This window comes from Capsella rubella, unplaced genomic scaffold, assembly GCF_000375325.1.
Source record: "Capsella rubella cultivar Monte Gargano unplaced genomic scaffold, Caprub1_0 scaffold_2, whole genome shotgun sequence".
Lineage (NCBI taxonomy): Eukaryota > Viridiplantae > Streptophyta > Magnoliopsida > Brassicales > Brassicaceae > Capsella > Capsella rubella.
This window is the reverse complement of record NW_006238922.1, coordinates 12,220,517-12,247,507: the sequence shown is the minus strand read 5'-3', so window position 1 is coordinate 12,247,507 and position 26,991 is coordinate 12,220,517. Positions and strand designations below refer to the sequence as shown.

Here is a 26,991-nt window from a genome sequence, read left to right as displayed (position 1 = left end):
AAGAAAATCCCCAAAAAAAAAACACTATAATCTTTTTTTTTTTTGTGTAGCAAAGACATATATCCGCTCTTCACGTCTTCAAAATCTTTGGATTACTCTCTACAGTCCCTTTTATTTTTGTTTTTCTTATTTCCTTTTCCAGTTTGGTTTCCGTTGTGAGAGAGGAGAAGATAAGAGGGGACGACGAGTCTTGAACAATAATAAAGAGAATAGAACCATACAGAGGTCGATTTCTCTGTTGCTGTTATGGGATTTTGCTTCTGACAGAGAGACCTAGCGTTAAAGGTAAGATCTTAACTGTTTAATTTCATCTGGGTTTTTATTAGATCTAAGTCTTGTTCTTGATCGAGTCTTTTTAGATTCTCAATTTTGCATCCAAGAACCCAGTTTTTGTATTGTTTTTAATTGTGAACACATTGTTTCTGAGATTCTCAGACACGGCAAAACAATGGGTGGGTCAGATGAGAACAGACACGCAGCTATTGGAACGATGAATCGACAACAAGGTAATTATATCAGAATCAAAAATAAAAAAAAATTACTCTTTTAGTCAAAAAAAATCAAATCTTTTGTTTGATGTAGTAAAATAAAAAAGGGATTGATTTTGTCAATTGTTACAACAGGGGGTTTACGTGGAGGAAAGGTGGTTCCGGGGAACGGGCAGACAAGAAGAGCATTGAGTAACATAAACAAGAACATCATCGGAGCTCCGGTTTATCCTTGTGCTGTCAACAAGAGACCATTCACTGAGTAATAATATTTTTTTGATAACTTCTTCTTCCTATGATCCGTTGATGAAAAGTTGTTTTTGCTTATCTAAATGAACCAATTTTTATCTCAGGAAAAATGAGATTTGTAACAAAAAGATTCCACCTGTTCCAGTGCATCGACCAGTTACTAGGTCAGTGATTTCAATTGATTTTTGCTTCAGTATGAGTTTGTTGTTTAGGAGCTCTAACTCATGATTTCATTTTCAGGAAGTTTGCTGCTGCTCAGTTAGCTGAGAACAATCCTCAAATCCACAAGGGGGTAACTTTCTATATTGACACTAATGAATTTGCTATTTGAAAAGTAGTACATTATTTCAGGTCTAATCTCAAGTTTTTGTGGTTAGGAAACCAAGAAATCAGACTTGATATCTAACGAGGTATTGGATAGAATCATAATAGATGTGGAAGAAGGAGACTTTAATGAGCCAATGTTTGTTCAACACACTGAAGCCATGCTTGAAGAGATTGACAGAATGGTATAACATATTGTTTAAGTCCTCTTTTGTTTGGTTACTGTGATGATTAACATATTGTCTTTCTTTTTTTCTGCAGGAAGGAATTGAGATGGAAGATTCAAATGATATTGATATTGAAGAAAAAGAGTCTGTGATGGATATAGACAGCTGTGACAAGACGAATCCTCTAGCTGTAGTCGAATACATTGACGACATATATTGCTTCTACAAGAAAAATGAGGTAACTTTTGGTGGTTCTGTTTCTGTATTGATATGATCATTCTGGTTTCAAGATTGTAACTTTTTCATTTATTTTGCAGTGTCGTAGCTGCGTCCCGCCTAATTACATTGAGAATCAACATGACATTAACGAGAGGATGAGAGGAATCCTTATTGATTGGTTGATTGAGGTAGAAACACACAAAAATACATAAAAATTGCTCTGATTTTGTATTTGATGTCTCAGTGTAAAGCTTACTGTGAATTCTTTTGCAGGTGCATTACAAGTTTGAGCTGATGGAGGAGACGCTTTACCTCACAATCAATCTCATTGACAGATTTCTTGCGATTCACAATATTGCAAGGAAAAAGCTTCAGCTTGTGGGTGTAACAGCTATGTTGCTTGCTTGCAAATACGAAGAAGTTTCAGTTCCGGTTGTAGATGATCTTATCCTCATCTCTGACAAGGCTTACACTAGGACAGAGATTCTTGATATGGTATAACCTTAAACTAGAACGTGTCCTAATTACAACCATGGATGCTCTGCTTTATTTGTTGATGATCATTGCATGTGTCGTGCAGGAGAAGTTGATGGCGAATACCTTGCAGTTCAATTTCTGTCTTCCAACTCCATATGTGTTCATGAGGAGGTTTCTCAAAGCTGCTCAATCTGACAAAAAGGTTTGTGTAACTTCAGAATCTTCTCTCTTAATGTTATATAGAGAATAAAAACATCAGCATTAGGTGTGAAATGTAAATTTGTATGTTTCAGGTGGAGCTTTTATCATTCTTCATCATCGAGCTATGCCTAGTGGAGTACGAGATGCTACAGTACACTCCCTCTCAGTTAGCAGCCTCAGCTATCTACACAGCTCAGTCCACACTTAAAGGATTCGAGGATTGGAGCAAAACCTGTGAGTTCCACTCAGGCTACACGGAAGAAACGCTTCTGTAAGAACACCAAATTGAGAAGCTTATTAGTTTTATGATCTGACTGCCTCATCACATGCCTTTTAAGTTTCTGATAATGTTTTGTTGTTGATGTTCAATCTCACAGGGAATGTTCGAGAAAGATGGTTGCTTTCCATCACAAGGCCGGGACAGGGAAGTTAACAGGTGTTCACAGGAAATACAATACTTCTAAATTTGGTTATGCTGCAAGAACTGAACCTGCTGGGTTTCTACTGCTGTAAACCAACGGTTTGGCTCACACGGAATCTATAATGGCTAAAGAGAGAGGAGCAACTCAAGTTGCATAAGTGGGAAATTCTCTGTTGACTTTGTCTGTTTCGAAGTCTCTGTATATGGTTTTAATCTTTTCAATTCTCGTTGCTGAGAGAGAATAATAGAAAACTTTAGGGTTCTTGATTTCAAGCTCTTCTTTCCAAATTCCAGTTCAGCATCTTGGTTTCTATTTTGTATCATAAATGACATCACGAATGAATAATGATCAAGGTTGAGCAATTAGCCAATTACTCACAAGAACATGTTAGGATGATTCAGCACCTTCCCACCGCTTGTATTCGAATTACTTTACCCTAAAAACTCTCTTTTTGAAGTGTACAGTGAAACTAGTTATCGACAGTGAAGAGAAAGAACAGTGAAATTCTCTTTTTAGATGGTGAACGAGTTTACCGGTAGATTTGATCTACCGACATCGTATAGAGCAATTGTTTTTCTATTGGAGATGTCTCTGTTAGAATGACTTTGAGTGTCCGTTGACGTTGACGTTGACATTGACCTTGCATAATGTAATGTATTTTTCCTTTTCTTGATCTGAAAACAGTAAATTTCTGACTAAAGGACTTGCTTATAAGAAGTGTACTACCTCTCTCAACGAGATTTATATTATCAAAAAGAGAGAGGAAAATGAATAAAAGAGAATGTGGTATTGCTAAACTGTGTCTTTGCTTATCAATAATGTTGCTTTTATCTTCATGCCCTGAGAACTCGCTCGTCTCAGCTCTCCCAATCGGTGAGTCAGTTTGTGTCGTAGTTTTACCTTTTAAATTTCAATCAATAGGCTAGAGGCTAATAAGTATTAGTTTCATACAGAACAACCCCATTCGTAAAAGATCATGCACCTTCTATGTTTATGTTTTGTAAGTTCTCATTTGCCTAACATCATATAAAAAGGAATTAGTTAAAACAGAACATAAGTTGTTTATTTTGTTTTCTTGCCGAAATAAGAAGTAACATGGGTACAAAAAGGTGCAGGGGAGAAGCATCCAGCGAAGAAAACAGAGGGAGAAAGAAGAATGATAATGGATGCAAAACGTGTTGGTTATGTATACAGAAGCCGCTCGGGACGTGGTCCAGTCATGGTGGCCGAAACTAAGCCATGACATCGGCGGTTGCAGCGTTTTTTACCACAACCTATGTCGAATGTTTTATTTCCTACAACTCCTGTCTTAATTTCTCTTCTCCCGTTGATCCGATGAATAAAAGAATGAATAAAAAGGACCGCTTTCAGAAAACCATCATTTTCTTAGTTTCTGATAATTAAAAAGACTAACCATAATGATAGAAATATGCATCGTTCTCTTCTCTGCTCTCGACCTGGATAAGATGTGTCAATTCTCTAAACAACAATTAATGTGAAGAAAACATGCATGTCAATGTTTTCATTTATGAAACATATTCGTAACCCAAAATACATAATATTCAAACTCCGATTAACCGGAAAAGAGAGAGATGACGGTGGAGAGACGAGCGAGCTCAAAACTTTATTAATCAGCTTAAAATGTTTTTGTTACAAAGCTTAACTGATTCTAAACTATACTTTGGCTTATATACAATGCCTAATCATAATGTTGAACCAACATTGATCACTAACTAAACCAAGATAATAAACCGGACTTAACCAACTGATCAGAATTGATCCTGATACAGAACTACCCTCTTACTTTGTGTACCTTGAATTGACGAGTTGAAGATGGCGGATTCTCCTGGATACTGCAGATATTGTCTCAAAATTACGAAAACTAAACTATACAAGAACTTACTTTGCCTTGATTACAAAAAAAAATTAGTGCATTATTAATCAGTTATATAATGAGTTGATCTTTTATTCAAATGTTTTATCTAACATTTCCGGTAGAATTTTTTGTGCCATTTCCGGCAATGTATTTGCCTTTTCGAGTTGCCTCGACATCTGATTAAATATCATTTTTAATGTCTATCTCCGATCCCATGACTAATTCTCACTTAAAACTCAATAGTAAATTTAAAACTCACTTAAAACTCATCGTAAATTTAGTCAGTCTTTTCAATATAGTTGATAGAATGACTTTGACTAATCGTCTAATACAGTTTCCATTGACGTTGACTTGACATCACCTGTTAGAGGGGGAAGCAATAACTCATGGCGCCATACTTGTTTTATAAGACGTAGCTCTTTTATAAATTATTATTTCAAACAAAGAGATAGAGAGATGGATAGAAGAGGAAGTGGACCAAGTGGTAGTTGTAGAATGAGTCTTAATTTGCTTATCAATATAGAATTCTACATGGTGCTCTGTTCTACAAGAGATGTGGGAGTTCTCAAAATGACCGTATGCTAAAAAACACATAGACAACGTTTCATCAAACCTCTTACTTACTAATAAACCAAAACACATAACTACTCCCTCTTTCTCTCTTTCTTTCTTCCCTTCCTGTCTTCTTGTTAGAGATTTTACTGTGTACAATAATTGCATAAAAATGAACTAGCTGAAGATGGCAGATTCTCCTGGAAACTGCAGAGATTGTCTCAGGGTTGAAGCAACGTTTCAAGGGGTTAAGTAAATTATCTCCTAACAGGTGGCACAGCTCCCCTTCCTCCTCTTGTTCCACGCCCAGTACCCTGAGCCATAACCCAAATTCAAATTAGTTGCTATAAATTCTCAAACATGGTGAGATGTTAACCGAAACATAAAGGAACTTAGACGAAGATGAACTTACTTTGGCTCGCATTGCAACACCCCTACCTCTGCCTAGACCTAAGGAAGAGCTCTTTCCCTGCATAGATCAAGTAAGCAAGATGTTATTAGCTTCCATGTTTATAAAGCATAGATGGGTTAGATATTCTTTATCACGTTCAAGAAGTATACCTTGCCCTTAGTATCCTTGAACATTGGAGAATTCTTTAGCATGTCTGGTATGACTATAAACCTGTCAATATTTTACAAAAAAAGAAGTCACTTATCAGTCAGTTAGGTTGAAAAAGTAATGCTTCAATAAAGTAATAAGTAGGAAAGAAGCAAATGTCAAAAGGAGTTTATATAGCACCTCACTAAGCTACCTCGAACGAAAACATGCTCAAGCTGGGATACCTTACCATCCTGTTCCATAGAATCATAAAAGAGCTCAAACGTTAGTTTGGTAAAAAAAAATCTTTAGCCATCATGATTCTACTACTAGCATATACAGGGTCTTAACCCAATCACTACTTGGATTACTATTCTAGGCAAGAAGTTCACCAGGAGTCTCAATAGAACTATCCTTAACAATCTCCGAAAAGACGAAACCTGAGCCGCTTTTTTTAGAGTACATTATTCAATTCTAGGGATTTCACAGCACCTACATCGGCAATGGACAAGAAACAAAAAGCTAGAGTTGGAGAAGTACGTCAACGACAATGAAATCAACAAAGCAAAACATTACCTTGGCCGTATAGGTGATGTTCTCGAGCTGACAGTTCCAGTTATCCTCGCACTCGATCAAGCTTCCTCTGTACAGCTCACCGCTCTTCAACTCCACCGTCACTGTATGACCGGAAGACTCGTGAAGAAGCTTCACTGGAATCCCTAAATTCCGGCTCATCTTTCGCGCTTTCTAAAGAAATTTCGATTCACAAACCCTAATTGAACCTTTTCCCTTTTTTCCTTTTTTTTCAGCTCAGAAGGAAGAACAAGTGCATCAGTTACTTTTTTTTTTTTTAGGAACCCAATTGGCTTCTTTAAAAACCTACATTTAAATTACTCTTGTGGGCTTATATATAAAATTTGGACCGGCCCATTAATTTTCTTTTATAATATATTTTTTTTTGGTTTTGATGAATATATATATTATGTCAAAGATTTGTAATTTTCATCTTTTTGTTACATATATCAAAATATAATTAAAATATTTTTCTACACATACTCAAATCTCCTCAATTGATGGATACATCATTATGAATTAAATACTTTAATATATCTTTTTATGTTAAGAATTTGTAGTTTTCATATTTATGTTAGAGCATCCCTATTTCGAATATTTCTATGGAGTTCTTAAAATAAATATAAAAAATATATATAGAAAAGAGATGAAAGAAAATGACAAGAGTGACTAGCTAGACACACTTTCAGATGTCCTTTAGACATCCACCTTACACATGTGCATTTTATAATTGGTATAAAAAAAATCCATCTAAATTTAATTACATACAAAACTTATATCAAAGTATTAATATTATATTATATAAGATACTTTTGCAATGGTATAAGTCCTAAAAATGAGTTTTGATACATAAATATATTATTTTTAATATAATAAGATTATCTATTTAAATTTTAATGTTAAAAAGAAAAATAAGCCACTATAGGTAACATGTATATTGAAGAGTATCTAAGACAATGTTTATTGGAAAGAGTTTTCTTAACAAAATCTCAGGCTTAAGAGTTCAGCAATAAACATGTTCAAGACTATCATTAATGACAAGTTTTTAGTCTAAGATTTACCTAAGAAAATATTTTATGAAAATGTTTTAAAAGTTCCACAAGTACTAATTTAAGAATCCTATTTTCTTCTATTTTCATACAATTTTTTATTAATATTATTTTGTTTTAAAACTTAGATAGAATCCTTCTATGGAGGTGGTCTTACCAATAATAAAATGGTGTTACATATATCATAGCATAATCTAAAAAAGTTACACATGTCAAAATCTCAACATGATGTGATCATCGTAACTTTTTGCATGCTCATTCAGATTCTCTAATAACATGTGGCAAGTTTAGGAAGATTCTTCGGATTTAAAAACCAATCTGGTGGTCATAATTAAGTATAGATTTTATATTAGAGGATAATGATTGATCGGAGCGTTTGCCTATATATATAGTAGTAGAAGCTAATCCATAGCTTCAGTAGCTCAATAACAATAACCACCACAGAGTAAAAATGGAAGGAACAATGAAGTGCTCAGCCAATTACGTCCCGCTTTCTCCGATCAGCTTCCTTGAGAGAGCTGCTGTCACCTTCGGCAACAAAACCTCCGTCGTGTATGGTGATATTCACTACACATGGCACCAAACACGTGACCGTTGCGTCCGCCTCGCCTCTGCTCTGTCCGACCTTGGTCTCTCCCGCCATGACGTCGTAAGTGGTTTAACTAACGACATTTCTATCTTGTTCTAACGTTTTCATTTATTTAAATGATTGTTTGAGTATTTCTATCAGGTGGCTGCTTTGGTGCCAAACATTCCTGCGTTATGTGAGCTACACTTTGGAGCTCCGATGGCTGGAACCGTTCTTTGCGCGTTAAACACTGGTTACGATTCCAAGATGGTTGCGATGGCACTTGAAAAAACGAAGCCAAAAGTCTTATTCGTTGACTATGAGCTCATCTCCGTTGCTGAGGAATCTCTCAGTCTCCTCTCAGACATTGAAGAACGACCCCTCATCATCACAGTCACAGAAAATTCAACAGAGAAATCAAAACACGTGGAATACGAGGATTTTATCTCCTCCGGAAACCATGCTTTCGAACCTCTAGGACCAGTTGACGAGTGTGATCCAATCGCGCTCAATTTCACATCCGGAACCACAGGGACGCCCAAATGTGTCGTCTATAGTCACCGCGGCGCGTACCTAAACGCTGTTGCTGTTGGTGTTACCAATGAGATGAAACCAATGCCGGTTTATCTCTGGGCAGTTCCGATGTACCATTGTAGTGGGTGGTGCTCTGTTTGGACTGTTGCAGCTTTTGGAGGAGTCAACGTCTGTCTCAGGGAAGTCAACGACGTGGTTATATTTGATAGTATCGTGAAGCACAAGGTGACTGACTTTGGTGGCTCGCCTGCGGTTCTCAACATGATTGCCAATGCGCCTGACTCTGTCAAGAAGTCGTTCTCATGGACCGTACAGGTTATGAGCGGAGGATCCTCGCCTCCTGAGGTAAGACTAATTACAAAGTTTCAAATTATTCGGTTGGAACTTCCATATTTTTAGGTTATATATAATGCCTTGCTTTATACGTTAGCTCCGTTACATTACATTATATAGATGTACGTATATATTGGTAACGGCATTTGGTTTAATAAGTAAAATCTGATTACGTAAAGCATAGAGAATCTTTCTGTTAACAACATTTTACATAGGATCATAGTATAAGATATTAATTTATTCGTACAGGTCATTTTGAAACTCAAGAAGCTAGGATTCAAAGTGATGATGGCTTTCGGATGTTCGGAGGCGTATGGAATAGGAACAGCTTGTTTGTGGATGCCCGAGTGGGAGACTCTACCTGAAGAAGAGTGTATAAGGCTCAAGGCAAGAGATGGTGTCAACTATTTCGCCAAGGAAGTTGTCGATGTGTTGGACCCAACCACCATGAAACCGGTTCCGCACGACGGAAAGACCATCGGGGAGATAGTTCTCCGGGGAAATACTGTCATGAGCGGTTACTACAAGAACAAGGAAGCCACTGAAGCGGCTTTTCGAGGTGGATGGTACTGGACTCGCGACATGGCTGTTATAGATCATGATGGGTAAGTAAATGAATCATGCATGCATTACTTTGAATTGACTAAGCACTTACTTGATATGTTTCCACATGCAAGATACATATATTGGAAAGAGAGGTCACAAGATGTTATAACATGCGGAGGAGAAATTGTGGGGTCAAAGGAGATCGAAGGGCTTCTCCATAGTCACCCGGCGGTTTATGATGCAGCGGTAGTTGGTCGAACGGACGAAGCTTTAGGAGAGTCGATGTGTGCTTTCGTGAAGCTCAAGGAAGGAGCTGAAGCGAAAGAGGAAGAGATCATTGAGTTCTGTAAGAGAAAGATCGGGCACAAGAGCATGAAGATGGTTCCAAAGACTGTAGTTTTCACGGATATTCCTAGGACTTCCACTGGGAAGACTCGGAAGAATGTTCTGAGAAATATGGCCAAGGATATGGGTTATATTCCATTGAAAGCTGTGGAGTAAATGATTGTTATCATCGAATAAACATCTAGTTATATATGTAATCTTGACATGTATAAAAAATAATAAAATTTTCCTTTCTAGTGGACTGTTCTTAACAGAAACAAATATAAAGTTTAAATCAAACTATGAGATAACTATGGATGTTAGCTCCTGGACGAAGTTATCAAACTAAACCAGTTTAAATCAAATTAAACCGGAGAGGATTTGGAGTGCCCAATAAGAAATGCAAAAATGGGCCAACCGTGAAGAAAAAGCCCACTAAGTGTTTTTTTCATCAAACCTGAAATGTTTTTATTCGTTTGTGTTCTTTACGGCAAGCTTCTCCTCTTCTCTTACATGTTCGCGTCAATTTGTGCACAGATTGCTGGAACCAGATATATAATTGAAACGAGTTCCGATAAATCAAAGTCGGAAAATGGAAATGTTCGCTTAGAGATTTTAGTTTTGTGAAGTAAGTTTTCTCGTTTTCGTAGATTTCTAATCTCGAGGGAGCTCAGAATCGAGCCTGAAAGCCATGTACAGAGCTCTGTAAGTTATTTTGGCGAATTGGGTTTTATTGTGTGTGTTGGCTACTAGTTCAATTAGTGCTCACTGACTTGCTCCGTGTATATGTTTCGAAGGTGGCTTTCTCCATTGCGATTTATTCTGAGCTCGTCGTCGTCAAAGTTAAAGCCATACGTATATCGAGTTAGTTATATGTTCCTTTGTGTAGCTTTGAGAGAGTTGTTAATGATCAGTCTTCACTTAAATGTGAAAAATTTGCAATTTGATTAAATGGAATTCTATTGTAGGGACAGGCACGAAGTAGAATTTATAATGGGGATGGTTGTTCTTGTTCTCGTAGTGTCACGACATTGATAGGTATGTCTGATTTAGCCTTCAAGTATGGTCTGTTTGTCTCACTATCTACTGATCTGGCTTGGATTATTGTTAAAGACGATATTTTGACTTGATGAGTGCAATGATTCCATATGTGCAGGTGATGATTTTTTTCGATGCCAAGATGAATCTACTAGGAAGATCTTACAAGTGCAGATTTTTGATGCCCTTCGATCCGGAGAGAGGCCTGGAGCTTCAGCTCTGCTTTTAAAGTTCATACAGGGGAATTATCCACTGGGTGCTGATGATTTTCATGGTATTCTAAGTTATTGTGCGCGATCACCGGATCCTGTGGTAAGTTGATACATGAATAAAATCTCCTTAGGCTTGTCTTTTGGTGGATGATTAAACTTTCTTTGCACCTTTTTTAAAAAATGTGTTGCATAATATTAGAGTTCTCTATCACTGAAGTTTTGGTGGGTCTGAGATGTATATCTGTAATGAGTTTCTCATGGTACACTACTTTAGTAGTCTCTAACCTCAAGGCAGTAATTTGTTCCTGTAGTTTGTCATGGAGACTTACAGTTTAATGTGTAACAAGGAAATCAGTCTGGACAGCAGATCTTTGTTGTTCATAGTACAATCCCTTTGTAATGGGGGACACTTGGATAAGGTATACAATATTCCAATCAAATATCTATTATTTTCTTTATAATATAGTAAGTCACATTGATCATTTGATTTCTTTGCCCATATTTGTTTAGGCATCAGAGTTTATTCACGCTGTTGGAGAAGATGATAGTATCTCTCCTGTTTTGCCCATCTATAACTATTTTCTTGGAGCCTGTGCAAAAATGAGAAGTGTATATCACGCTAGTAAATGTTTGGAATTGATGGATCAACGGAGGGTGGGGAAGAATGAAATAACATATGCAGCACTTCTCAAGGTTAGTTAAGAACGTATCTTATTTCAGGGCCTTATTTTTTCAAGAGCTGTTCATACGCCAAGGAGATATGGACAAGACTTATCTTTTCGTGATTGTCCCCGTTTCTGTTTTTGCCTTGCTGTCTCTTAAGGGCTTTATATTGTTCCTTGATATAGATGTTTCAATTGCATTCCTCTGCATAGTTGATCTTAGTTTTCTGATTAATATCATTTTCAGCTTGCAGTTTTTCAGCACAATCTATCAGCCGTCAATGATATCTGGAGACACTATTTCGACCACTATAGTCTCAATATACTCTCTCTCAGAAAATTCGTATGGTCCTATACGAGGTTGGGGGATTTGAAATCAGCATATGAACTGTTGCAGTACATGGTGGATCTAGCTGTGAGACGAGAGCTCTATGTCCAATCCAACCAAGGAAAATTGCGTTCCACGAGACTGGATATTCCTGTACCATCAAATGGTGAAACAGAATCAGAAAAAGTTGCTTATGGAGTAAATGATCACATGGTTTCGCCGAGGGTGGATGCTCATGGAAATAGCATTGTGGACTGTAATTTGTCTGGTGCACAGAGTAATGAAATTGAGTCTTCTAATATGGCTTTGCCGAAAGGTCATAACAATATCCCTGCAACTAAGGTCCTCAGGTGGTCGTTCAATGATGTGATTCATGCATGTGGACGATCTAAAAACTCTGATCTTGCGAAGCAGCTAATGCTTCAGGTATCTCCCAGCCCTTTCCCATTCATGAATTTTATGTCCTCATCCCTATGCACTGCGTGTGATACTGTAGAGTTATGAGAAAACCCTCTTTGAAAAATGCGTAGGAGACAGTTGCAACATTAAAGATCCTGAATGGGAAATTTGATCTTTTGTCTATGTCTTTGATTGGAATTCCTAAGCTTTCATGATAATTGATACCAGCTCTCTATCATCCATGTGGAGCTGTAAAATTCTATTACATAGCTGGACGCTTCCCTTTTTGCCTCCTAACTGGTTCTTGTCCTGCTTTTTGGTATTTGATGAAAATTCATTTCAGATGCAAAATCTTGGGTTGCTACCATCAAGCCACACATATGATGGTTTCATTAGAGCTGTTGCATTTCCAGGAGGATATGAATATGGCATGTCACTGGTAAGAGTTTATATACTCTACCAGTCATCATCTCTTCATAATTTCCTTCTATCTGTATTTTAGCTTCTTCTTTTCGTGACGATTTTTCTCTTTGTTCTGTATCTTGACGCAGTTGAAAGTTATGCAGCAGCAGAATTTGAAACCATATGATTCAACTCTTGCTACGGTCTCAGCTTATTGCAGCAAAGCCTTTCAAGTTGATTTAGCTGAACATTTGCTGGATCAAATATCTGAATGCTCGTACGCATATCCTTTTAATAACCTTCTTGCTGCATATGACTCCTTGGTTAGTTATTTTGATTCTACTATTGATTGCCAGTTACACTAAATATACCCCTTTTACCTTTCGCTGTTCGTGTATTGTATACAATTCTTTTTCTCCTGATTCCTTAAGTACACGAGTTTGATCCTAAATAGAATAAAATTAGCAAAAGACCATACTTGTGACAATGTTGCAACTCTAATAATAGGGGACGTTCGGAACAAAGTTCTATTATATTAATTCTTATATTATTTCCCCAAAATTAATCTGCACTCTTAGTGGTTGTCATGTTTCAGGTCTTGTTATTATGTGTATATATTTATTGAACCTAAATAAGTTTGTTCTGCTAATTCACGTGTGTCACTATGAGATTTAGTTTCTACCTATTGCTTTCTAGGATCAACCAGAGCGTGCTGTCCAAGTTTTGGCTAGAATGAAACAGCTAAAACTGCGTCCAGATATGAGGACCTATGAACTGCTCTTTTCATTATTTGGTAATGTGAATGCACCATATGAAGAGGGCAACATGTTGTCTCAAGCAGACTGCTGTAAAAGGATTAACGCTATAGAAATGGACATGGTGAGAAATGGTTTTCAGCACAGTTCTATCTCAAGGCGGAATGTGGTTAGTTTCTGCTCTATATAGCTAGTTCTTGATCTGTTTGAAGCAGCTGGGAAATCCCTTTCATGGTGATACTATCAATTAGAACAATGAACTTATCGTTTACCCTTTCCTCTTTTTTTTTCCCAGCTGAGAGCCCTAGGAGCTGAAGGTATGGTGAATGAGATGATCCGACACCTGCAAAAGGCTGAGAACCTCAGTGTTTACAGCAAAACGTATCTAGGAACGCCTACATACAACATAGTGCTTCATTCACTTCTCGAGGCAAGCGAAGTAAGTTTTCATCATGTGATAGCTTTTAAGAAGTTTTCATTGGATCAACATACGTATAGAAATATTGATTGCTAATGCTTAAATTATATGCAGACTGAAATGGTGATCAAAATATTCAAACGTATGATATCATATGGCTGTCCTGCAGACGCTGCTACCTACACTATAATGATTGATTGTTGCAGCATTATTAACTCTTATAAATCAGCCTGTGCCCTAGTTTCCATGATGATCCGTGACGGGTTTACTCCAAAAGCTGTTACGTTTACTGCTCTGATGAAGGTAATAACAGCGTATCTGAATATTGCTGCCATTGTTTTTTAAGAACTTGCTACCGCCTACAAGTATTGAATTCAAGATGAAAGAACTCTACACAGAGTACGGATACAGACCCAATTTTCTGAACCATTGCTTACACTCAGAACTTCCAATTTTTTGGTTATTGCTGTTCATTTCTTTTTTAATAAAAGCTGTGAAATTCCTCTTAGATTTTGCTGAATGATGGGAATTTCGAGGAGGCACTTAATCTCCTGGACCAAGCTGCGTTGGAAGAGATACATCTTGATGTCTTATCATTCAACACTATTTTGCGTAAAGCATTTGAGAAGGTAAAGAATTTGTTGTCAAAACGCTAAAAGTAATGAAAGCAAACAGACTGCTTTAGTATGCACATATATTTGTCTGCAGGGAATGATTGATGCGATTGAGTACATGGTGGAGCAAATGCACCGAGAGAAAGTGAATCCAGATCCAACGACATGCCATTATGTTTTCACTTGCTATGTGGAAAAGGGGTATCATACAACAGCCATAGAAGCTTTGAATGTTCTGAGCTTAAGGATGATCAAAGAAGAAGACAAAGAGAATCTCCAGGAGAAGAAAACAGAGCTTGAGGAAAAATTCATCATGAACGAAGATCCTGAAGCCGAATTAAAGATAATGGAGCTGTTCAGAGACTCTGACGAGCATCTTGCTGCAGCACTTCTGAATCTAAGATGGTGCGCGATGCTTGGGTCCCGGATTATATGGTCAGAAAACCAAAGCCCTTGGGCCAGAGGACTCTCCATCAAGTATGGTTAAGAATGTGAACTGTTCAGTGTTCTTGAAGAAGAAGGGTTTTGGTTTCCTCCTCTTGGCTATTAATTCACTCTGCCATTTCACGAAAGCTGCTTCGTTTTGGTTTTGTATCATTACAAACTGTTGATTCTAATTGCTGACATTTGGAGGTCACCAATCAACAAACGAGCGGTCGTTTTGATGAGACGGATCAACAAAGATGGCTAGAAGCATTTTTTAAAGCGGCTACAAACAAGGCGAACTGCGAATCATCAATTGAGATTGAGTTTTGTTATTTTATTTTATAATTAATTTTGAAAAACTTTCTCTTATATTGTATTATCTTTTTTCTTAATAAATAACCAGAGAAATTCTAATTGCACCTGAAACTTCTCGGGATATCCGAAGTTGTTCTTGTGTTTTCTTACCAAGTACAAATTTAACTCGCTTTTAAAATGGGTAATATATAAGTGCAATGCATATGGGTATGATGAATATGACATGATCTTGAAGCTTGATTCACTCAAAACAAGAAGAAGAATAATTACTGTGGAAACATAAAGGACAGATGCAAACGACAGAAACAAACGTAATAATGTTACAACTTGCTGTTGTGTTTTCTCTTTTCTTTTATTTTGTATTTTACTCATCCAAAATACAAAATGTTTACCATAGATAGATAGAGGACCAATCCCTTAGATGATTTCAAACCATAGAATTACCAAAACCAAAATTTTGCTAACTACTATAATTGTATAACAATGAAAAACAAAAAGAAGATATTTTTCTGAGTAGAAAAAGCAGAAGAAGATATTTTTCTCTTTAGCCAATTTGTTGGACTGGAATAGTAGAATGGTAAAATATAAAGTAAGTATACTCCATTTAGCTAGCTACTCACTAACTATATATATTTTACTTAATTACTGTGGACAATTCTCAGTCTCCTTCTTCTTTTGTCAACTATTGGGGACATTTGTTTGTTTGTTTTTGCCGACTTGAGGACATCTGTTTGTGCAGTAGACATATGAGTGTTATATATAAATTACATTGATTCATATATAACACTGATAATAATGTTTTTTTCTCAGAGGAGGTAACAACTAAAATTATGCAACATATGATTTTGACCATAGTATAAGCTTATAACTCAATTCAGAACCAACATACCTTATAATAAAATAAATCGATACTGCCGACTGCCGTCTTAGATCACCAAGATTTTGATGGTTTAACATTATTAATGTAAAAAAGTAAAGCTATAGTCATTAAAATTAACAGCTTTTTATTACAAAGATGTAGACCGAAACAAAATCATAATAAGCTAGCTTCTCTCTCTATAAGAAGTGCTGATAAAACAAAAGGAACTCGACTTCTCTCTCTCTGATTAGTATGTTTGTTTGAAGAAAAAGAGAATAATATTTGTTGTTGTTGTCGCTCGTGATCGAAACAATGCTCCTGTGATCCTTGTCAAATATACAGTAGCAACATTCTAAACATGTTTTGATTCTTTCTAAAAATCCAAACTTTCTCTCTCTCTCTCTCTCTCTCTGTGGCTCTCAGTGAGGCGAGGTAGTTACACGGCGGCCGCCATGAGTTTCCATCGGCGGCGCTACCCTTACTACAACCGTCTTCGCCGTCTCCTCCCTCTCATTTTCGCCGTTTCCTTGTCTCTCCTCATTCTCTTCGCTCTTCTCTCTTTCCTTGCTCCGCCTCCTGGGGATTCCGATCGCCTTCAGCCTGGCGTTCGCTACGCATCCAATGATCCGATCAAAGCTTCGGGTTTCCGAGTTCCGGTTAGTGGGGTTTCACTATTCTTCGCTAAAGTTTAGTTCTTTTCGACCTGTTTGTTGATTTGGATCCATCGATACAGAGAGGTGGAGGCAGATCAGATCGTGATATCTGGCGTTCCCGGAATGCTGAGTTCTTCTATGGATGCAGCAATGCGAGCAACAAATTCGCAAGTGCGTAACACTCTTTGATCAAATTTAATTGTTGGGTCATTAGTTAGTAACATTGATCTTATGAAAGTATGAAACTTTCGATTAGTTGGAACTTGGAATCGGGCATTGATATTAATATACGATTACTTGTTTGTAGACGCGAAAGCAGTGACGAGAAATGATCGATACTTGGTAATCGCCACTAGTGGTGGTTTGAATCAACAGCGAACTGGAGTGAGTTTCTTGACTTACTCTTGTTAATACTTATCTCCATGGATGATCACAGTACGAGCATTTGTTTACACTTAATCAGCTAATGGATCTACTTCTTTTTCATCTGGAAATGACATTCTTTTTGGATTAGCTATCTTGTGTAATCATTTGGCAATTTGTTCTAAGTCGGAATTTTAAATGCATCTTTCTGTAGATTGTAGATGCAGTTGTTGCGGCAAGAATTCTAAATGCTACTCTTGTTGTTCCAAAGTTAGACCAGAAGTCTTACTGGAAGGATGCCAGGTTTGGGACAGAATTAGCATAAATATTGTTCTTCGAAACGAAAAGCAAATGTTAGTCAACTTAGTAGTAACTTTGTGCGTTCTGTGCAGTGACTTCTCGCATATTTTCGATGTTGATTGGTTTATATCGTTTCTGTCGGACTACGTCAAAATTATAAAGCAACTTCCACTGAAAGGAGGGCGAATATGGATTCCAAGTAGAATGCGTGTACCACGGAAATGTAGCGAGAGATGCTATATTAACCGTGTTTCACCTGTTCTTCACAAAAGGCATGTAAGTTTCCTTCTTCTTTGGAACTATTTTTAGTTGCTTTTCTAGTTTTTCCTCATGGAACAATATGTCTAAGCAAATTGTCTGTTGTCTTGTTCCTTTTTCGATTCTTTGCTTTTAGTGTCCCAACTCGCAAGTCTTCCCATTTATTTTAATATTCTTCTTTGTATTTCTTTCGTTGATTGCTAGCATGTAGGTGTTTTGTTTATGCTTGTTTCTGTACATAGACCTAGAAGCATTTTGTACCCACGGAGAAGTGGTTGTCTTTCAATAAGCATCTCGCTATAAGCTTATATCACTTTTATCTGTATGATTCAGGCAGTTCAACTGAACAAATTTGACTATAGACTTTCAAACAAGTTGAGCGATGACTTGCAAAAGCTAAGATGTAAAGTAAATTACCATGCTCTAAAGTTCACTGATCCTATACTTACAATGGGTAATGAATTGGTCCGGCGCATGCGATTGAGGAGCAAACACTTCATTGCGTTACACCTAAGGTAGAGACCACCCTTCACCTTAAAATCCTGACATTTCTTCATTTTACACTGTTATTGAACAATGGCATTGTACTGGGGAGGACTAACGTATAGCATGGCTTTGATACTTTAAGTTCAAGCATACTGTGGTCAATGCTCTATCTTTTTCTTTGGTAAATCAATGCTCTTATCTGATAGAGGAAGTCGCATCGTTAATGAGTCAAATCGAATGCATAAGCATGTGTATCCTGGAGTTCCGCTAGTAACTCCTTAACATATGGGATTCTAATCCACAAGAAATCGTTAGGATATTCTACTTTTGCATGCTGAAAGTATACATAATAGAGAATGTCTTGACGCAGCGATAATGACTTTGTCACAGGTTTGAACCTGATATGCTTGCATTCTCGGGCTGCTATTATGGTGGTGGTGATAAGGAAAGGAGAGAACTTGCAGCAATCAGAAGGAGATGGAAAACATTACATGTATGCATATACTGTAATTTTTTTGGAAATTACATATTTGTGTATTAACTGGCTAGTAGTGACTTATTTGATATTTAATGGCAGATTAACAACCCAGAGAAACAAAGGCGACAAGGAAGATGTCCACTCACTCCAGAAGAAGTCGGATTGATGCTTAGAGCTTTGGGATATGGCAGTGATGTCCACATATATGTTGCGTCTGGTGAAGTATATGGAGGAGAAGAGTCCTTGGGTCCTCTGAAAGCACTCTTTCCCCACTTCTATTCAAAAGACACTATAGCTACAAAGGAAGAGTTAGAACCTTTTTCTTCATACTCTTCTAGAATGGCTGCTCTCGACTTCCTTGTTTGTGATGAAAGCGACGTATTTGTAACCAACAACAATGGCAATATGGCAAAGATATTGGCTGGGCGGAGGTACTGAAACATCTCCCTCTTATTCATTTCCGGTTCATCTCTTTGATGAAAATGCTAGGTTGAAACCAATACATTTGCAAAGGTGTAAGCTTTTTGGTTATATGAAATTTGCAGGAGATACTTTGGGCATAAACCCACTGTTAGGCCAAATGCAAAAAAGCTTTACAGATTATTCATGAACAAAGAGAACACGACGTGGGAGGAATTTTCGACTAGAGTCCGTTCGTTTCAGAGAGGATTCATGGGAGAGCCAAAGGAAGTAAGAGCCGGTAGAGGTGAATTTCACGAGAACCCATCCACGTGCATTTGCGAAGATACAGAGGCTAAGGCAAAGGCGCAAGTAGAATCTAGAAAAATTGGAAAGAAAAACAAATATACAAGTAAAGACGCAGCAGTAACCAATGATGATCAAACCGAAGAGGATGAGCCAGATTGGTCGGAGCCAGACTATGAGGAAGAACAGAGTGATCTTCAGGACAGAGGATTATACAACGGGACAAGTTTGGATTACGATGATCCATCTACCTCTGATGAGCCTGAGCTTGAAGAAATGCTATCAGACTAGTTAGATTCACATCATTACACTAAACCTCTCCTCTGCTTGGACACTTGACAGCAGGTTTTGAGTTTTCCTACCTCGTGGATAGGCCTTGTAGTCACCATTTTGCATCTAATGTCTCCTGTACATAGAACCGTGCCATAGAGCATCGTTTTGTTATTATGATCTGAGGAAAGATCAATTTTTGGGCTCATATTTTAGCCATATTCGAAATTAGGGGTATGCCAGAGATATAGCTATAAAAATGGAAAACAAGCAGGCATGTGTATCATTATGACAAGAATTTCACTTACTGGTGATCTGAATATTTTCTTTATATATATATTGACATTTATACCAAAGTATATATTCACGAGGTTTGTTTCTACATCTTCGTAAGGGTCTCATCTCTCACCTCTTTGAAGTGAGACTCCTCGTCAATATAGATACGGAATTATCATATACATAAAAAAGATATTGTGATGAGTGATAGAGATGAACAGAGACACGCTAGTAAAAGTTCAACAATTGTAGTGTTGTAGTGAATAGTATTATCAAAACGTTCAAAATTTGTATAAGATGATAACATATGGCTGTGAGCTTTTCCTTCCGAACTCCGAAGGCCTTCTTCGATTGAGTGGGTGTACTATCTTCTTGGCAGGAATGGCTTGACGGATTCGATCACAACCTAACATAAGCCAACACCAAAATTATAAGATGAACTCTCCAAACTGTTTTGAGAGTTTTATAATTGGCGCAACAAATGATTTATCTCTTAGTTCCATAGTTCTACAGGTTTAAAGCAAAGTTATTTACCCTCCCGTCATATGACAAAGACGCAAAAATCCAAGGCTCACGCGAGCTCCAAGCGAGGCCTGTGACAGAAATTATTTTAAGTAATTTCACCTATTTTAGTGGAAGAGAATTGTTACTAAACTCAGTTTGGTCCAAGAGCAGTTACCATAGACACTGTCTTCGTAGTCAGTATAAGAATTAAGCAACGGGTTCACACGTAGACGTGAGGCTTCCACCGGGCTGCACAACACCGGCATTAGGATAAAAATTCAAAACACAGTCGGAAAAATGCATATCATTGGGTGCGATAACAGAGAAATTAACCTTTCTGAAGTTTTCTTCTCACTAGATGCTGAAGCAAACCACAAGTTGACAGCTGAGTCTGTTCCAACGCTCTGTGATTGATTATATTAATCAGAAACTGACACTTCACATATACGCAGTGGCAGAACATGTTTTTGAATCTTCAACTTTTAGCCTCTATTACAAAAACTATATAACTTTTGGACAGGTAAAAGTATCATCGTTAATTCGTTACTGATTAAGAACACTTCAGCTTAAAGTCGTTAACAGAGACAGTTACGATATAGATTCGTCTAAATGTGCTAAGAAGGATAGGAGAAAATGAGTACCAGAATTAACTCTTCATACTCAGGGTTACACCTGACAGCCCATGTCCTGTAATATGATCCAGAAAGAACAGTCAGGCTAGAAAAAAATCCCAGGTCCAAAGCATCGGGTTTGTGTGCATGTGTAGCAGAACTATTGATGGGAAAAAAAAAATCCATTGATGAAAATAGAGCTTAAGTTACCAATGTGTATGACCAGGGAGCTCTTGCACTGGAACCTTGGCCTTCCGAAGATCCCAGATATGTATGCCAGATTCATCATCTGCAGAGACCTACACAATCGACAGTCCAATGCATTAAGTGAAAAAACTGATACCATTTATGTAAAATAGTGGATCTACTTCCTTTCAGAACAAAAATTCTAGCCAGGATTATTAATTTCCCATGAAATGAGAAAAGTAGCTCCTGTTCCTTCCCATTTTTATATAACAGTTTGTTTTCTCCCTGTGGAGTACTGTTTTCTTAGATTGAATTTTTTTTTTTTCTTCTAATAAAGCTCTTTATTTGCATTGGTTGACAAGCATTTAAAATATTTACAAACAAAATGAAGTCTTACAAGTATATGTTCTCTCTTAAGATTGTAATCAACATTCCGTACATGGGCACGCTCAATTGAATTAACCTTCCTGTAAATTTGCAGACATATCAAACTCAACATAATGGTATACATTGCAGTAGCCAAAAAGTAAAAGACTATTGATGAGGTGAAACCCGCTAGCTGTGCATACAGGAATACAATATATTAACTTTCATGGGAGAGGAACAAATGAAGACATACTCCATAGTCCGTAAGTCCCAAAACTGAATAGATGATTCGGAAGTCGCTGCAACAGAATTCAGATCATGTGGATTCCATGCTCCACCAGATAAAGAATGCCGCATCCCAGCAGACTCCTTAGATAAAACCTATAATTAGCACACACAAAAAAAACTATTATGAAATAAAGTACCTCAAAGGTTGACTGTAAACACAGGAGCCAAAAATCATTCGAAGGGTTATATTCTCTCCCTTCTTATAGCTAAAATCACCTCAGCACTTTTTTTTGAAGAGTCTAAACTCCACAAGACAAGGTTTTGTTCATCCATGCTGATTAACTTGTCAGATTTTCCAGAGGGACACCAAAGAACGCTGTTTCAACAACAGGAAAACAGAGACTTCATGAAAATGAGGATAAGAAAATAACACATTCTAAGACTTTTGGACCACCAGACTTACATACACACTCAGTAGATACACAGCTGAATTTGTAAACCATGAACTCACCAATTAATCTTACCAACATGTGAATCAAGGGAAGCAACACACTCCAATGTTGAAGAATTCGATTGACCATAGGGCTCAGGGATCTGCCATATCGCTGCCCCAAATGAATCGCCTTGAAATGAAAACAACATTGTAAGTCACCTCAGACAATTTCAATTTTTGAGCGGTGGTTTGACCAAAACATGATATTTTCAACTAAATACGAATGCCGAGATGGATCAATCATAGTACGAATTTCTGAAATTACCAGAATTGTTACTTCAAATCAACTCAAAATTAGCAATTTCGAGATAAATGAGAATTACCAGTGGAGAAGACAGTGGAGAAAATGCGTTGATCGAAAGGGCAAGAAGAAAGGTCCCAAATCTCATTAGGATGAGAGAACAAGCCCTCACATAACAGCTCAGATCCACCAGGTGACAAACGAAGCAGATGAACCTACAAAAAAAAAAAAATCAACAATCAGAATCCTCCGATCCAGAAACAAGAAGAAACAGATCTAGCGATCGAGCACCTCGTTTTCTTCTTTCAAACTTAGGGTTCCAGTGAGGAAGCTGGTGTGATCTTTATCTGCTTTCACATCCGATATACATCTGGCCTGAAAATCATCAAATGCCCCCACCATTAGAGAAGCTGTAAATGGTACAAAGGGTCCAAAACGAAGAAGATGATGAGCTACCTGATACTTCAAACCGTAACCTATACCAGACGATCCACCTTGCATTGTGTTCTCAACGCCGGAGCAGATGTTACGGATTCAGGAAGAAGAGATCTCTTCAACGATTTGCCGCTCTCTCTCAGTGTGCTGGTTTCGAGCAGATTATATTAATGGGCCTCTATCATGACATTTAAGCCCAATTTAAGAACCCACTATACTTAAAAAGGGCTTGTCCAAATTGAATAATTAATTAGTAGTTTTTGTAACAAGGTAAGAAAATCATGATAGCAAGTTAATTTCTTTAAGGGTTTGACAAAATAAGTATTGTATCCAAAAAGAAAGAATTATAAATTTTAGATCCACATAAAATAAATTATATATCTAGATTTAAATAAAATTAAATATATGAACAAATGTGAAAATTATACAGATTCAAATATGAAAATAAGTAAACAGATTCATATATATTATCTTGTTAATCATCTTGGCAATACCAAAACTATTTTTTGGAAAAATATCATGGAATTAAAGAGAAAGATATCATACATTCATATCTAATTAAGGTAATCAAAAGATGTATTTAGAGCACAAAAGACAAGTTTGGAACCTCATTGTTATACAATTGAAGGACACTTGTCACACTTATTAATATAAGTGAACATATACAATGAAGATAATGCTCTCACATGAATATACATGTCATTTTTTGGGTATTAATATACATGTACATATGTCAATATACATATGATATACCTTGGAGGACAACAAATACTTTTCTTTTTCCTCTTGTCACAAACAACGAAAAAAGTAAAACTTTTCTTGCAGTACAAACTAACCGTATGTATTTACTCCACGTCTTCCAAGAATCAATCTCTTCAAAATACTTGTCAACCTGGCCTAAAAATATACTACTATAGTTAACGGTGGTCAAAACAGTAAGTAACTCTACACAATTTTAAAACGCATAGTGAAAGAGTTAATACGTTTTTATATTCGGATTAATGAGGAGCACTAAATTAAAATGACCAAAGATCTATAACTTCTGTGAAGTCATTGTAAACATTTATAACAAGTAAATTTCTTTACTAAAGCAAACGAAGAAACGTGGAAACCCAAAAATAATACTCCTTTTAAACGTAATCAGATACATATTGAATCTTCAGAGGAAAAAAACGAAAACAAAAATATTAAAAAAAAACAAAAAAAACAAAAAAAACCCACGCTTAATGTTGATATCACCTTCCACCCCAACAAACCAGCGCCACTCCATATCAGTCCAAAACTTTTGAAAAGAAAATTATATACACAAGACCTGTGTTAATACAAATACATTGATCACACCTCTCTCTCTCTCTCTCTTTCTCGGCAAATGAAACGTGTTTGAACAATCCACGGTGGTTATTTCTCAGATCACTCTACGTCGCCGTCATGTACGTTAGCAGAAGAATCTCCGACGTCGATCGTCGTCTTCTCCTCCTCCTCCTCATTATACCTTCTCTCTCCCTCATCCTCCTAACCTCTTTCTCATCTCTCTCCCTTGATCCTTTCCCTACTCTAACCCCTCTTCGTAACCTAATCTACACTCATTCCCTAACCGTCACGACTGAAACCTCCGATTCCAACCATGAAGACGTAAACCAACGGCGGAGGAGGAAGAAGGAGGAGTTGATGAATTCGAAGATCGCTGTGTGTTTGGTGGGAGGAGCGAGGCGGTTCGAGCTAACCGGACCGTCGATTATGGAGAAGATCTTGAAGGTTTATCATAATGCTGATTTGTTTCTTAATAGCCCTCTCGATAAAAACTCGTTTAAGCTACGGTTCCTTAAGGACGCACCGAGACTCGCTTGGGTTCGTATCTTTGAGCCTCAGCCCATCAACGAAACTGAGCCTATGGTTCGAGTCCTTACAGCCGATGGTTCCCCCAATGGCATTAAGGTAACCAAATCGTCAACTGATCTTTAATATCTATTTTCCCTTTTTTATTTATGGAAAGTTATCAACTCTTATTTACTTCCTTACTAACTTTCAATTAATTTTTAATATAATTCGGAAATATATAATTAAGGATAAGAAAGTGGTGGTAAAGAGGGGTCAGTTTAGTTGGAGATGTATAGGGTTGGTGCAACCGTTTCTTGATCCGTACGTTACTCATGTGAAGGAATTTTTGTTTGATGATGGGTTTGGTTGGGTTTGGTATTTAGGGTTGGTTAGTGTTATCATCCTATATTCCTATACGATACTATCTTTTTCTCTCGTTATTTTTATTATTGCGGTCAAAAATGGCGTTTCAAAGACGCATAACGGACGACACTATGTTAATGGTGGTGAAATTTATTAATTATTGACTACATTTGTTAAATGTGGGTCAAATTGCCTCTTTCTCGATTCGGGTTCTGTAGTTAGTATGAGGTTTGAAAAATTGAATTTATGATTTCTTGGAAATTTCCATTATCTAGCAACTTGTAAGGTTGTGTTTGTGTAGTCAGTCTCCTACTAGTCCGAGTTTGAAATTGACCACTTACCTTTTCCGGACCCATGTTTCCTCATAAAGAATATCTTGATTAAGTTGACAGCATGTGATTTACATATATATGGGTTGTAGAAAAAAAATCGTATCCTCTTCTTTTTGGTATATTTTACTTCTTTTTTTTATGGAATGGTTATGCGTCGCATGATGGTGTTAATGTGTGTGGCATGATGATGTTAAATGTGTGGCGTGATCATGTGAATCAAGAGACTTTTTAGTGTATATTTCTAAGCATGTTTCTAGCTAGCATATACATTGGTATAACTTTGTTACATTAACTTGTTTATGTTGGAACTTTTACACCTTCATGTGAAAATAATAATGGTGTTGAGTCGTATATTATTAATTCACGTTTACTTGATTCCTAACATTTTGTCAAAATTTCTCTTTTCATATTTATTAAGATAATCTGATTCAAGTATATATATACACGAATTGCTTTTTTCTTTTGGTGGATTATTTTTTCATCAGTGTGTTCTTCTTTGGTGTGAATGACAGGGCTTGTTACAATACTTCAACCTCGTAGAAGGTTGCATCACCATGATTAAGGCATACCAAAACGAGAATAACTTTACATACGACTGGATAGTCCGGACGCGTGTAGACGGTTACTGGGCCGACCCGTTGGAGCCAGAATATTTCATACCAGGTCAGTACCTTGTCCCACCTGGATCCTCCTACGGTGGCCTCAACGACCGCTTCGGTGTCGGCGATCTTAAAACCTCAACGGTGGCTCTCTCTCGCCTCTCCCTAGTTCCGGACCTCGACTCAGCCGGATTAACTCATCTAAACTCCGAGTCCGCCTTCAAGGCTCAGCTCACAACCCACCGTGTCCCTTACGTCACTAAACCTCTCCCTTTCTGCATCATGACCGACCGGACCTACGATTTCCCTCCATCTAGCTATGGAGTTCCCGTGACAGCTCTTTCCAGCCACGGACCTTTAAATGGTGCCAAGTGCCGTCCTTGTACGGTGGCTTGCAAAGGCTCATGCGTGGCGGAAGTGATGGGGAAACTGAAGAGAGAGTGGAGCTGGACGGAGTGGGAAAACGAGGCAGTGAAGCTGTGCGACGCACACGGGGAATGGGAAGAAGGTTGGGAGAAGATTTTCGACGAGACCGCCGGAGAAAAACTCGCACGTGCGAGGAAACGAGTCGGAGGTTTGGATTCGAGGAGATGTGTGGAAGAGTTTGAAAAGATGAGAGGATTGACCGTTAAATGGGAAGCTCCCGCCTCCGAACAGATTTGTACTTTGGGCTTACGGCCTAATTAGAACATATCGGGCTTTAGGTCCAACTTACTTCGCTAACAAATTTTCCCCTCTTGTAGTGTTTTTTGCTTTGAACAAAAATTTCAGGTTACATTAAAAAAAAATATATACAAACTAGACGAGTGCAGTTCAATTAGGGGTCATTGGGATTTGAGCTGAACCAAAAATCATCCTTTTCTGTATTGTGTATTCACTATTCCAGTGGGAAAGAAAATATATGAAAATCAAAATAGATTAAATATGGAGACTCTCTCTATAGATATGATCTACCACATGGAAGAAGCACCAAATCTATTCGTAAATTGAACCTGTTACAGGATTCGATTTCATCCACTAGTGCAGATTTTATACAGCTTTTACGCATCATTACATTTCATCTTAATTTACATGTACACACTCTCTAACGAATCAATGATTTACTACTGAAATCTCTTTTCCAATGGGTTTGGAACTTGGAAGACGGGCCAACCAAGT

The 26,991-nt window shown here is 37.4% G+C and overlaps 7 protein-coding genes across 8 annotated transcripts; 5 read left to right on the top strand and 2 right to left on the bottom strand.

The window, feature by feature from the left end:
- The first annotated feature begins 51 nt into the window (after positions 1-51).
- LOC17895296 (cyclin-B2-4) lies at positions 52-2,920 on the top strand. The gene is made up of 12 exons (XM_006300258.2): positions 52-285; positions 436-506; positions 624-750; positions 842-901; positions 978-1,029; positions 1,115-1,246; positions 1,323-1,466; positions 1,546-1,635; positions 1,721-1,942; positions 2,028-2,126; positions 2,218-2,396; positions 2,503-2,920. The coding sequence occupies exons 2-12, from the start codon at positions 449-451 to the stop codon at positions 2,636-2,638; spliced, it is 1,299 nt and encodes a 432-aa protein (XP_006300320.1). The 5' UTR covers positions 52-285; positions 436-448; the 3' UTR covers positions 2,639-2,920.
- A 1,988-nt stretch (positions 2,921-4,908) lies between these two features.
- On the bottom strand, positions 4,909-6,362 carry LOC17896620 (small nuclear ribonucleoprotein SmD3a). The gene is made up of 5 exons (XM_006302927.2): positions 6,090-6,362; positions 5,715-5,767; positions 5,537-5,597; positions 5,388-5,444; positions 4,909-5,289 (listed from the first exon to the last, which is right to left on the bottom strand). The coding sequence occupies exons 1-5, from the start codon at positions 6,246-6,248 to the stop codon at positions 5,233-5,235; spliced, it is 387 nt and encodes a 128-aa protein (XP_006302989.1). The 5' UTR covers positions 6,249-6,362; the 3' UTR covers positions 4,909-5,232.
- Positions 6,363-7,556: 1,194 nt separating this feature from the next.
- On the top strand, positions 7,557-9,697 carry LOC17895131 (probable acyl-activating enzyme 21). The gene is made up of 4 exons (XM_006301196.2): positions 7,557-7,784; positions 7,866-8,582; positions 8,820-9,175; positions 9,248-9,697. The coding sequence occupies exons 1-4, from the start codon at positions 7,587-7,589 to the stop codon at positions 9,615-9,617; spliced, it is 1,641 nt and encodes a 546-aa protein (XP_006301258.1). The 5' UTR covers positions 7,557-7,586; the 3' UTR covers positions 9,618-9,697.
- Positions 9,698-9,945: 248 nt separating this feature from the next.
- Positions 9,946-15,130, top strand: LOC17895485 (pentatricopeptide repeat-containing protein At1g76280). Of its 2 annotated transcripts, XM_023788216.1 has the most exons (14): positions 9,946-10,145; positions 10,238-10,304; positions 10,409-10,478; positions 10,597-10,790; positions 11,002-11,109; positions 11,201-11,383; positions 11,600-12,106; positions 12,423-12,518; positions 12,631-12,804; positions 13,178-13,405; positions 13,532-13,675; positions 13,769-13,957; positions 14,164-14,283; positions 14,363-15,130. In XM_023788216.1, exons 1-14 carry the CDS (start codon positions 10,132-10,134, stop codon positions 14,753-14,755), a joined length of 2,487 nt encoding a protein of 828 aa, XP_023643984.1. In that variant the 5' UTR covers positions 9,946-10,131; the 3' UTR covers positions 14,756-15,130. The 2 variants fall into 2 exon arrangements, with proteins under 2 accessions (XP_023643984.1, XP_023643985.1); XM_023788217.1 differs by lacking the exons at positions 9,946-10,145; positions 10,238-10,304; positions 10,409-10,478 and having other exon boundaries at positions 10,727-10,790; positions 10,986-11,109.
- A 967-nt stretch (positions 15,131-16,097) lies between these two features.
- Positions 16,098-19,716, top strand: LOC17894293 (O-fucosyltransferase 16). Its single transcript, XM_006302012.2, has 9 exons — positions 16,098-16,524; positions 16,602-16,692; positions 16,829-16,905; positions 17,099-17,187; positions 17,277-17,460; positions 17,776-17,957; positions 18,319-18,421; positions 18,506-18,837; positions 18,952-19,716. Exons 1-9 carry the CDS (start codon positions 16,321-16,323, stop codon positions 19,400-19,402), a joined length of 1,713 nt encoding a protein of 570 aa, XP_006302074.1. The 5' UTR covers positions 16,098-16,320; the 3' UTR covers positions 19,403-19,716.
- A 100-nt stretch (positions 19,717-19,816) lies between these two features.
- Positions 19,817-22,867, bottom strand: LOC17894121 (WD repeat-containing protein DWA2). The gene is made up of 13 exons (XM_006302416.2): positions 22,743-22,867; positions 22,578-22,661; positions 22,369-22,501; positions 22,064-22,175; positions 21,829-21,928; positions 21,578-21,705; positions 21,356-21,425; positions 20,983-21,071; positions 20,803-20,848; positions 20,495-20,565; positions 20,337-20,410; positions 20,192-20,250; positions 19,817-20,063 (listed from the first exon to the last, which is right to left on the bottom strand). Exons 1-13 carry the CDS (start codon positions 22,785-22,787, stop codon positions 20,022-20,024), a joined length of 1,053 nt encoding a protein of 350 aa, XP_006302478.1. The 5' UTR covers positions 22,788-22,867; the 3' UTR covers positions 19,817-20,021.
- A 948-nt stretch (positions 22,868-23,815) lies between these two features.
- On the top strand, positions 23,816-26,653 carry LOC17895543. The gene is made up of 2 exons (XM_006301389.2): positions 23,816-24,656; positions 25,747-26,653. The coding sequence occupies exons 1-2, from the start codon at positions 24,150-24,152 to the stop codon at positions 26,518-26,520; spliced, it is 1,281 nt and encodes a 426-aa protein (XP_006301451.1). The 5' UTR covers positions 23,816-24,149; the 3' UTR covers positions 26,521-26,653.
- Positions 26,654-26,991: the final 338 nt, after the last annotated feature.